At 41.6% G+C, this 12,834-nt stretch overlaps 1 protein-coding gene across 3 annotated transcripts in view; it reads left to right on the top strand.

Moving 5' to 3' along the window:
* ADAMTS17 (ADAM metallopeptidase with thrombospondin type 1 motif 17) overlaps window positions 1–12,834 on the top strand; it is a 428,881-nt gene that overhangs the window by 57,129 nt on the left and 358,918 nt on the right. For all 3 annotated transcript variants that reach the window (XM_073568808.1, XM_073568807.1, XM_073568809.1), the window contains exon 5: window positions 10,728–10,811. In XM_073568808.1, the coding sequence (XP_073424909.1) occupies window positions 10,728–10,811 (84 nt within the window). The remainder of the gene's footprint in view (window positions 1–10,727; window positions 10,812–12,834) is intronic.

Here is a 12,834-nt window from a genome sequence, read left to right as displayed (position 1 = left end):
GCACACTCTTGGCATTCTCTTGATGAGCTTCAAGAGGTAGTCACCGGAAATGGTTTTCACTTCACAGGTGTGCCCTGTCAGGTTTAATAAGTGGGATTTCTTGCCTTATAAATGGGGTTGGGACCATCAGTTGTGTTGTGCAGAAGTCTGTTGGATACACAGCTGATAGTCCTACTGAATAGACTGTTAGCTGCTTTTTTCTTGCCATAATACAAATTCTAAGTAAAGAAAAACGAGTGGCCATCATAACTTTAAGAAATAAAGGTCAGTCAGTCCGAAAAATTGGGAAAACTTTGAAAGTGTCCCAAAGTGCAGTGGCAAAAACCATCAAGCGCTACAAAGAAACTGGCTCACATGAGGACCGCCCCAGGAAAGGACCAAGAGTCACCTCTGCTGCAGAGGATAAGTTCATCCGAGTCACCAGCCTCAGAAATCACAGGTTAACAGCAGCTCAGATTAGAGACCAGGTCAATGCCACACTGAGTTCTAGCAGCAGACACATCTCTACAACAACTGTTAAGAGGAGACTTTGTGCAGCAGGCTTTCATGGTATAATAGCTGCTAGGAAACCACTGTTAAGGACAGGCAAAAAGCAGAAGATACTTGTTTGGGCTAAAGAACACAAGGAATTGACATTAGACCAGTGGAAATCTGTGCTTTGGTCTGATGAGTCCAAATTTGAGATCTTTGGTTCCAACCACCGTGTCTTTGTGCGACGCAGAAAAGGTGAACGGATGGACTCTACATGCCTGGTTCCCACCGTGAAGCATGGAGGAGGAGGTGTGATGGTGTGGGGGTGCTTTGCTGGTGACACTGTTGGGGATTTATTCAAAATTGAAGGCATACTGAACCAGCATGGCTATCACAGCATCTTGCAGCGGCATGCTATTCCATCCGGTTTGCGTTTAGTTGGACCATCATTTATTTTTCAACAGGACAATGACCCCAAACACACCTCCAGGCTGTGTAAGGGCTATTTGACCAAGAAGGAGAGTGATGGGGTGCTACGCCAGATGACCCGGCCTCCACAGTCACAAGACCTGAACCCTATCGAGATGGTTTGGGGTGAGCTGGACCGCAGAGTGAAGGCAAAAGGGCCAACAAGTGCTAAGCATCTCTGGGAACTCCTTCAAGACTGTTGGAAGACCATTTCCAGTGACTACCTCTTAAAGCTCATCAAGAGAATGCCAAGAGTGTGCAAAGCAGTAATCAAAGCAAAAGGTGGCTTCTTTGAAGAACCTAGAATATAAGACATATTTTCAGTTGTTTCACACTTTTTTGTTAATTATATAATTCCACATGTGCTAATTCATAGTTTTGATGCCTTCAGAATGAATCTACAATTTTCATAGTCATGAAATAAAAGAAAACTCTTTGAATGAGAAGGTGTGTCCAAACTTTTGGTCTGTACTGTATATATGTAATCGATATTACACAGTGTATCACATATTTACAATTTATTACAGTTTTTTTGTGTCCTAAAGTTGTATTCCAATAAATATATATTCTGTTCTATCTAAATATCTTGATTATTGGATCATAAAAATGATTAAATGGCTGATGTTCACATTGTACTACAATAAATTTTTCACTTAAATATAAGCAATATGTGTGGGAGTTGGAGTCGGAGTTGAAGTCTGAGTCGGTGTAAGGGAAATTGAGGAGTCAGAGTCGCAGGTTTGGCTTACAGACTCCACAGCCCTGCATACAACATACATACATACATACATACATACATACATACATACATGCATACTACATATATACTACATTCATACAACATACATACATGCATACTACATATACTACATTCATACAACATACATACATAGTACATACTACATACATACAACATGCTACAGACATACAAAATACATACTACATACAATACATTCATACAATACATACATATAGACATACAGTCCATATAACATGGAGTACATACCATCACTTGTCACTTTGTTCCCCGAAGCCAGTGTCATCTATAAAAAATATGAAAATAACAAACAAGCGATATACTCCCTGATCCGCAGAAATCCACGAGTGTCCCACGACGATCTCCTCTCTAGGGGCCCCAGGAATACAATGACGGGAGGTAGGTATCCTTCCGCACTCTATTCCTCCGCCACTGTAAAAAAATAGTCCCTAGTCTCACTTTTGGCATTGCTGTGTGAAAAAGTTCCCACGCAGCTTTTGCCATAAAGTGAGACCAGCGAACCATAGTACAGTGATGCAGTGCAGGAGATCGTCGTGTGACACTCGTGGATTTCTGCGGATCAGGGAGTATATTGCTTGTTTGTTATTTTCTATAGATGACACTGGCTTCGGGGAACAAAGTGACAAGTGATGGTGAGTATGTACTCTGTTATATGTATTGTATGAATGTATTGTATGCAGTATGCAGTATGTAGTATGTATGTATTTTGTATGTATGTAGTATGTACTATGTATGTATGTAGTATGCATGTATGTATGTTGTATGAATGTAGTATGTATGCATGTATGTATTTTGTATGAATGTAGTATATATGAAGTATGTATGTTGTATGAATGTAGTATGTATGTAGTATGCATGTATGTATGTTGTATGAATGTAGTATATATGAAGTATGTATGCAGTATTTAGTATGTATGTTGTATGAATGTAGTATGTATGTAGTATGCATGTATGTATGTTGTATGAATGTAGTATATATGAAGTATGTATGTAGTATTTAGTATGTATGTATGTTGTATGAATGTAGTATATATGTAGTATGCATGTATGTATGTTGTATGAATGTATTATGTACTATGTATGTATGTTGTATGAATGTAGTATATATGTAGTATGTATGTATGTTGTATGAATGTAGTATGTATGTAGTATGTATATTATTTTTTTTTTTTTACATTCAACGCATTAGCCGGATGATGGGACTACTACTGTCCCATCATTGGCTAATGTGTCAATCACTGTCATTGTAGCAGGCATAGCCCGATGGGACTTGTAGTCCCATCGGACGATGCCTGCACACACACACAAGCCCCGACAGACCGCGCATCATGATGACATCATTTCAGCAGCCAATCACAGCCACAACAGTGGCTCATTGCATTATGGGAACTTCCGATTCCGGTATCCGATATTGTAAAAATATCGGTACTCGGTATCGGAATTCCGATACAGCGAATATCGGCCGATACCCGATATTTGCAGTATCGGAATGCTCAACACTACTCGTGACATATTGTACTTCATGTTAGTGGTATAATTTCCTTCAAATAACTTGTGTTTATTTGTGAAAAAAAACAGAAATTTGGCGAAAATTTTGCAATTTTCCAACTTTGAATTTTTATGCCTTTAAATCACAGAGATATGACATACAAAAAACTTAATAAATAACATTTCCCACATGTTTACTTTACATCAGCATAATTTTGGAACCAAAATTTTTTTTTGTTAGGAAGTTATAAGGGTTAAAAGCTGACCAGCGATTTCTCAGTTTTGCAACACCATTTTATTTTTACGGACCACATCACATTTGAAGCCACTTTAAGGGGGTCTATATGATAGAAAATACCCAAAAGTGACACCATTCTAAAAACTGCAGTTTATTAACCCTTCAGGTGCTTCACAGGAATTTTTTGAATATTTAAAAAAAAATGAACATTTAAATTTTTGCAATTAAAAGTGTCTTTTAGTGTGTGACAGCAGTCAAACATAAAGACCCTATATAAATCTAGTATCGCTGTAATCACACCGACCCGAAGAATAAAGTCACCTAATCACTTATGCTGCACGACGAACGGCATAAAAAATAAATAAAACCAATTCTTCACATGCTATTAATTTTTTTCATTCTGCCTCTCAAAGATCGCAGTAAGGCTTGGCGCACATTTATCCTGCGCTCTGCGCTGAGTGCTTACGCTGGAGTTACCGTGTAAATCTCTGAAATACTTGATTCAGACAGAACCTCTGGCTGAAGATTCCTTCAGTGAGGCCGATGGAAGCACTGTGGACGCCATCTGACCTGCGATTCTACTGTGTCTGTCAAATTAAGGATTGTATAAAAGTGCCGTCTGCCACAGTTTTTTGCACTTCTGAAAAGAAGGACACCACTAAACAGAGGCCAGACAGAGTCCAGAGTAACTCTGCTGCCTCACTATAGTGAATGGATCCATCAGGGGTTTCATCTGTCACGTCACTCAGAGATTTCGATGGAAACCACAAAGTAAGTGGTCAGCGTAGAGCGCTGGATAACTGTATGCCAAACGTTATGTATAATGTTACCAATAAAAGCTTCAACTCAATCCACAAAAAAAAAAGCAAATCCCCACGCAGGTCAGTCATTTGTTAATGGAAATATAAGGGGCTTCCAAACCACGTTACTGGTAGCACAAAGGCTCTGGAAAAGCTAAATGGCTCCTTGCCCCCAAAAGATATTCATCAAATTATCTGCTCCCAAATCCAAATGCCCCCCTCCCTTCTGAGCCCCAGTGTGCCTAAACAACTTTTAGATCCCACATGTTTGGCATTTCTGTAGCGATGAGAGCCCACCTAATTTACAGGTATGTGTCTCCAGAAGCATGAGCTTGGCATATTGTACTGATCACTACAGTGTACTGGTCACTACAACGGCAGTTTGCAATTTTCACTCAGCAACATCGAATGCTGCTTTGCTTGTTTCTGGAAAGCACCCACGGAGTCAAAATCATCACTACATCTTTAGATAAATTCCCAAAAAGGTTATAATGGGATAACGTGAGGGGGGATTCTGCTTTTCTAGCACTTAGGAGCTCTTTATAGGGAATCCGCAAACTAGTCTAGGAAAATTTGCGCTACAGGAGGCAAATAGCACTCCTTCCCTCCCAAGTCACTCTGTATAGCAAAGTAGTACTGTACAGCCACATATGGGGTATTTCTACATTCAGCAGAAATTGTGGGACAAATTCTGCTGCCATTTTTACCCATTTCTCAGTGTGAAAATGTAAAACTTGGGGCTAATACACAATCATGGTGGGAAAAATGTAAATTAGTTTTTCTTCACTGCCCAATGGTATAAAAGTTTGTGACACACCTGTGGTGTCAATATAATCACTGCACCCCTAGATGAATTCACTGAGAGGTTTAATTGGTGAAATGGAGTCACTTATGGGGGCTTCTGCTTTTCTGGCCCCTCAGGGGCTCTGTCAATGTAACATGGCACCCCCAAACAAGTGCAGCAAAACCTGAATTGTAATATGGCACTACTTTCCTTCTGAGCTTTGCACTGTGCCTCAAAAGTAGTTTTCCACCACATATGGGGTATCAGTGAACTCAGGAGAAATTACACAACAAACTTTGGGGTCAATTTTCTCCCTTTACCCTTGTGAAAATTCGTAGCTAAAAAAAGATTTTTGTGGGAAAAGTTTGTTTTTTTTGTTTTTTTCATGTCTTAACATTATAAACTTCTGTGAAGCACCTGGGGGGGTGCTCAATACACATCTAGATAAGTTCCCTAAGGGGTCTAGTTTCCAAAATGTTGTCACTTGTGGGGAGTTTCCACTGTTTAGGCACATCAGGGGCTCTTCAAACATGACATGGCGTCCACTAATTTATTCCATCAAATTTTGCATTCCAAAAGTCAAATGGTGCACCTTTCCTTCCAAGCCCTGCCGTGCGCCCAAACAGTATATTTCCCTCACATATGGGGTATCGACATGCTCAGGAGAAATTGCACAACAAATTGTATTTAGCAATTTCTTCTGTTACCCTTGCGAAAATGCAAAATATGGAGCTAAAAAAGATTTATTTGGGAAAAATGTGTTTGTTTTTTTATTTTCTTGGCTCTGTTATAAACATCTGTGAAGCACCTGTGGGTTCAAGGTGCTCAATACACATCTAGATAAGTTCCCTAAGGGGTCTAGTTTCCAAAATTATGTCATTTGTTGGGGGTTTCCACTGTTTAGGCACATCAGGGGCTCTCCAATTGCAACATGGCAACCGGTAATTATTCTAGCATATTTTACATTCAAAAAGTCCAATGGCGTTCCTTCCCTTCTGAGCCCTGCCATGTGCCCAAACAGTATATTTCCCTCACATATGGGGTATCAGCATGCTTAGGAGAAATTGCAAAACAAAATGTATGGTCCATTTTCTCCTGTTACCCTTGCGAAAGTAAAAAAAATTTAGGTCTAAAGGAAATTTTTTTTTAAAGAAAAGTAAATTCCTGTGAAACACATGAAGGGTTAATAAAGTTCTTGAATGTGGTTTTGAGCACCTTGATGGGTGCAGTTTTTTAGAATGGTGTCACTTTTGGGTATTTTCTATCATATAGACCCCTCAAAGTGACTTCAAATGTAAGGTGGTCCTTTAAAAAAAAAAAAAAAATGCTTTTGTAAAATTTGTTGTAAAAATGAGAAATCGCTGGTCAACTTTTAACTCTTAACTTCCTAACAAAAAAAATTTTGGTTCCAAAATTGTGCTTCTGTAAAGTAAACGTGTGGGAAATGGTATTTCTTAACTATTTGGTGCGTTATGACTCTCTGATTAAATAGCATGAAAATTACAAGCTTGAAAATTGCGACATTTTCAAAATTTTCACCAAATTTCCTTTTTTTTCACAAATAAACGCAAGTCATATCAAATAAATTTTTACAACTATCGTAAAGTACAATATGTCACGAGAAAAAATTCTCAGAATCACCAGGATCCGTTGAAGCGTTCCAGAGTTATTACCTCAAAGTGACATTGGCCAGAATTGTCAGGGTGTGTGCACACTCTGCGGAATGCTCTGCGGATTTGTCCTCGCGGATTTAGTAAAATCTATCTGCAGATTACCCTGCGGTTTTGCCCTGCGGTTTATCATCTCTACAATGGAGCAGATGGCAAACCGCAGCGGAATCCGCAGAAAGAATTGACATGTCATTTCTTTCTGCGGATTGAAAACCGCGCGGAAAAATCCACACCGTCTGCACTGCGGTTTTCGTTTTCCATAGGTTATAATGCTACTGTACACCGCAGCAGAAACTGCTGCGGTTCCGCAGGGCCAAAACCGCTGCGGATCCGCAGCAGTATCCGCAGCATATGCACACACCCTAAAAATTGGCCTGGTCAGAAAGGTGAGGTTAGGTCTCAAAGGGGTTAATTCAGATAGTCATGCCGTAGAAAAACATTCATAACTTTTCCCACATGTCTGTTTGCATCAGCACTATTTGTAAAATGTTATTTTATTTTGTGAGCATTTTAGGAGGTTTAAAAATGTAGCAGCATTTTTTCACAGAAATTTAAAAAATTAATTTTCTTTGGGAACTATCCAGGTTTGAAGTGACTTTGGGCGTCCTATATATTGGGAAACCCCCAAAAGTGATGCCATGTTACAAACCGCACCCCCTGGCCTATTGAAATCTGCTGTCAGGTAGTTTATTAACCTGTCAGGTGATTTTAAGGAATTAATGCAAAGTATTTTTACTACCTAAATGTCGTTAACTTCTGAACAGATTACTGTAACTGGCAGACTCTACGGCCGCTATTTGGACGTGATTTGCCATGGCAAACATCAGGACCACACAACTAAGATCTCAGGGTGCCAAAGGGGATAAACAGGGAGAAGCCACACTCTGTTAACCATTTATATGATGTAGTCACTATTGACATCAGCATCTAAGGGTTTAAACAGTGATAGCTTGCTATTTCTTGGGAGGGGTTTGGAGCTCTGAATGGTGGAAGAGAAGTTGTTTAGGAATCATCTCCAGAGATTGCTGTTTGGAAATTTGTCTGGGGTGTTCCTTTTCATTATCTCACTTTTTGTTTTTTTTCTCTCTGTGATGAACTTCTACCTTGCCACCCCTCCTGACATTACTATTACGTCAGATCGATCACGTAATGCAGTCTCCCCATTTTTACCAACGTGACGTTCTGCAATCCCTGGGGACATGCAAGGTCAGCTTGGTACTGTTTTATAGACACACCCTGTCCATGTGGGCCAGGGAGGCACGAGGAGTAAGAGAATGTCTCCCACGCAGTTCACTGACGTGGCATCACACTCGCTCACAACTCTGACAGGCCCCTTTCACTAGCACCAGTGAAACCGAGCGCTGCCAGCCTGGTAAGACTGCCACCAGTTCCTCATTTGATAGCATCCCATTAACGGACCGGGATTATATCTGGCCAGAATCTAGCCTTGGTTTCATGGAAAGTTAAACTGACAAAACGGACGTGAGGATTCGTCGATCAAGATAAAAGAGCAGCATAAGGTTAAATTAGATATTTAATCACCTTAAGGGCACACTAGACAATACATTATATACATGTTGATTACACAAATACAATGGTCAAATATGCAAATACAGATAGTGCTAGGACAAAAAATATGAGCAAAGTATATGGGTCAGTTACCAGTAGATGAAAGGCCTGGAGGGGTAGAGACTGCCACATGGGGGAGGCTTGTGGTCCCCTCTGCTCCTTGACTTCTCTACACATGATATGTTGTCGCAACCTCCCCTGTTATGAATGGGTCACTGAGGAGGAGAAAAAGACCAAGCCAAGTCACAGAAAACCAGAGAGGTTGGTAACTACGCCGGATTGCAGACCCCTGATCCTAACCACACAACTAACAGCAGCCGTGGAGCGTACCTACGATGATTCTAGATGCCTCGTCACAGCCGGAGGACTAAATAAGCCTAAAGCAAGAAAAGGGAAAATCTAAAACTGCCCCAGAGCAGACCCCAAAGGAATAGACAGCCCCCACACATGTATTAACGGTGAGACAAGATGAAAACATGAACACAGGTAGGAAAAAAAAGGCTGAGCAAACGATGGGTCCCACACTAGCTAGAAAGGACAGGAAAGGAAAGATACTGTCTGCAATTACGCCAAAAAACCCTGCAAAAATGTCCAACACTTCTGATAGCAAAAAATACCCTGAAGTCACTAGACTTCTACCACTATATCAGCACTCTGGCATATTCTGAGAACAGAGCAAAAAGAGGCAAATCTAATAAGGGACAAAAAGCAAACCGGCACATACAGTGACATAAGAGTGGAAATTCAGCACAGCCCCAGCCGGGGCTGGCTGACCACACAAAAAACTGAATAGACCAAACCAAATCAAATATGAACATTAGCAAAGACAACTTAGCTTGAGAAGGCAGGAACTGAGCTGGAAACTAAGACCTCAGGAGGCAGGAAAAAATCACCAGCATGGGAATAGGGAGTCGGCTGTCTTAAATCCAGTCTGAGACTCAAGATGTCCACTCCTCTTCCTCATTATCAGGTGGCAGGTCTCTGTTAATTAGATCAGCTTCACTACCTCCTGTCACCACCAGAGGGAGCCCGGAAAGAGAACTCACAACTCCTTTGTCAGCACAACCAGCTCCCTCACCAGAAACCAGAGGCAGACCAGAAAATGAGTTCACAACACTCCCCATAGAAAAAGCAATTGGCCATACTTTACATGAGCATTTAACCCATTTGGCTTACTCCCCTCCTGCCCTCTGAGCTGTACCTAAATCCCTTCCCCTTGTCTCTAGCAGGTAAAAACTCCACAACCTAAGACTGTTCATAACTCCTTAATGAAGGCCAGTTTGATATCATCGGATCCGGCTGGGCCCCTGTTAAGACCAAACACAGCTTTGCTGTCTGGTTTCTACTAGCTGTTCTATGTATCACCAAACTCCTAGGTGCTAGATGGGTTTGAGACCCAGGCGGACGTTCTCCATGTTCTTGTATATTTCAGAAATCCTCAGATGTACAGCTAGGACATATAGTATCTCCGTAACTTCTCATGGAATTGTGTTTCTGTAGTGTTCTAGAAGGTGTCTGCAGGACTCAATATGGAAAGCAAGCCTTAGTCCTGCTCTGAGCTGGTCAAGGTGTGAGATCTGTCACTCACAGCCTTTGATGCCCTGCCCCCCCTGTTGAGCTAGGTGCCAGCTTTCTCTTTGAGAGTTTGAGAACTTGGGCTTCCTGCTGAGCCCGGTTTCCTGTCACTGCTGGACAAAGAAAGGGGTTTTATAATCCCAGGTCAAATAAGATACAAATGAGTGACGTGAAATTTTATCTCCAATATTTTTCACACTCTCCCTCCTTTCCCTTTATATATCATTCCATATGGATGCGTGTTGATTGATTGCTGCTTTCTGTTAACCTTTTCTGTTTCCCTTTGTGTCCTTATTGTAGAGCAGGATCAGCGTTTCTCCAGTGACACTGAGCACTTTAAGTCCCCTTTCCATTCTTCCAGAAACGTGGTTTTTTTTTATTACCTAGAGGAGAATTAAAGATAATATGTAGAAATCATTCCTCCTCCAAAAGGGGGTATTTTCCTCTTTCCATTTTTTTGAACAAATTCCTCCTTGCCAGTGCAGTTTATACACAATCGCCAACGTAGTGATGGAGACTGAGCACGGGGTCCAGAGAGGCTGAGTAAAAGCTGATTTCGATATATATATATATATTTTTTTTTTTTTTACGACAAAGATTAATTTGTACAAAAAGTTGAATGGGGAAACTTTTACAGTTGAGCTGATTAACCATGCAGACTCAGGGTGACAGAAGTCCCTTGTAGAAGATAGGGCATTTAGTTTTTATTTTTGCTCTTCTTTTATGTTCATTACATACACTGACTATCTGTCAGAGGTCAGTATTCAGTGTTTTCATATTATACTCTAAAAAGCTATATAATTCCAAATTCTATGCTGAGTATTTTTGAATAACTTCTCCTTAACCTGTGCTGGATGACTAAACTTTATTTTATTTCATCATTCAGGTCTACAATATGTTTCAACACCAAAGCCTCGGAATTAAAGTTGATATTCGTGTCACCAAGTTGGTTTTGCTCCACAGCCGCCCGGTAAGCTTTAAAAGCCAGTACAACCATTTTGTGTATTTGCAATGCCAATCAACCTTTTGCTATTCACATAGACAATTGAAGATTTAGTAAGTGATGTAGTCTCATACCTGGGTCACACTATCCATTCATTGAAATTGCAACTCCGAGCAAGAAAAGTTGTGCAATTATGGAAATGACAGTATCAATAGCTTTGTTAAGGATATGCAAATGTTGAGGAAACGGAAGCATTTTCCAAACCATTTGATTTATTATCGAGAGTGCGCGCCACGTGCAGAAATCCCCACACTTACACGCCTTGGCTTCTATCAAAGAACTTATTAATGGTTGTCTGTTGAATGATCTGAGGCTCTGAAGGCACTTGGGCAATTCATTGAGAGCCGCTGCTGGCCGCTGTTTTTGTATTTGACAACCAAGGACGTCTCTCATTCAGCAAATCTGGGACAAGTCCTGAGATGCTGCAGCCTATGGTGGCACATTTAGGCCACGCAGGCTGCTCACAGTAGCACAAGCAATATGCGGCTTGGTGTTCTCGAACCACTGGTATCAGTGGTACCGCTTGATGTGTGGCTTTACCCCTGGTTCAACAGCTGATTTATTCTGTTTTGCAAGTGAAATTAGATGTCACATGCCAAGCCTATGGCTTTAAACAGTATCTACACAAACCATCAGAAAGCGTTTTCACAACATTAAGCTACGAGACAGCTAAAGGTGTTTCATTGACCTCCTGCTACTTCTCCAAAATTATCATGGTGCAGTGCTAGATGGCAGTGGAGGCTGGAATAGAGGTTTATCCTCTTCTAAAATGAGTCCTGCTTTTGTCTTGGGTGCAGTGATAGATGGAGAGAGGTCTGGAGACCATGTTAGCAATGCCATGAAGAGGTCACACAGGTCCTACTCCTGGAATTAAGGTGTGTGGGGACATAGTGTGCAGTAGTGGGACCCTATAGACTTTAGTACAGGTACACTATCAGCTCAACATTACATTGATTTGTTCATTGAATCAGTAATACAGCTATTACTCAAAGTATCCGAAGAGTCATGCTTGAACACAAGAAAGCCACGCCGCAAGTTGCTCGTGTTACTGAGCAACCTATTGTTAGGAACGACGGAACGCACTAAATAAAAATAATAATAAAGTGCGTTCGCCGCTCGGGGTCCAACGTGCAGTAGGTGTTACAACCGCTGCTGAGTAATGGCAGACGAGCAATATGGCGATATAATGCTCACGGGTTCAACTTCACCCGAAGTGCGCAGAGCGGGCTCTGTTCACACACAGAGGCGCCACAACAAAAACATACAAAAAGGCTGAGCCTGTTAGAGTCACAGGCCTCAGGTAAATGCACACACGGTATATGGTCACAGGAGCAGGAACTAAGACAGGGGCTGTGTCCGTCTAGACCTACCGTGTGTGCGGTGTCACTACTGCAAACGCCAAGAAGGGCTGCAACTGCAGCACGGCGCAGGACACTGCCGCTGGACGACACAGCTACAAAGCAGGCGCTATGTCGGACGCTAGCGCAGAGGTGCGGTGTGCACAGTGGCCTAAGGCTTGCCACAGACTGGCGCAGACTACTGAATTAATTCCCTAACCACATGCGTAATATCAGAGGGAAGGGGTTTCATAATAAGTCAGTCACCAGAATCATACATCCGTCACCATTCACACATAGCAAGTATAGCCTATACTAGCGCATGGCGGAACAGCCATGCACGCTTTTTATAGCCGTGCGGGACCTTCCAGATCTCCGAGATGGACCAATGAGATCTGGAACAGGACCTGGGCACATGACTCCCGATCTCCAATGGGAGATTATCTCATGAGCATGCCCAGTAGGAGCACAGAGTGACTTAGTCTCTGGAGCGGTCTGCTGCAAAATAATCTCCTCTGAAGTAGAAAGACAGCAGGAGACCGCAGAATGTGAGGCTCTGAATTCCTGCAGAGCAGATGCAGAATCCTGACGCCTAACACCTACGTGGCCTAAATATGCTACCATGGCCTGCAGCATCTCTGGATTTGTCTCCA

The sequence above is a fragment of the Dendrobates tinctorius genome, unplaced genomic scaffold, assembly GCF_039654945.1.
Source record: "Dendrobates tinctorius isolate UK_male_01 unplaced genomic scaffold, ASM3965494v1 ptg000022l, whole genome shotgun sequence".
NCBI lineage: Eukaryota > Metazoa > Chordata > Amphibia > Anura > Dendrobatidae > Dendrobates > Dendrobates tinctorius.
This window is presented reverse-complemented; position numbering and strand designations above follow the sequence as displayed.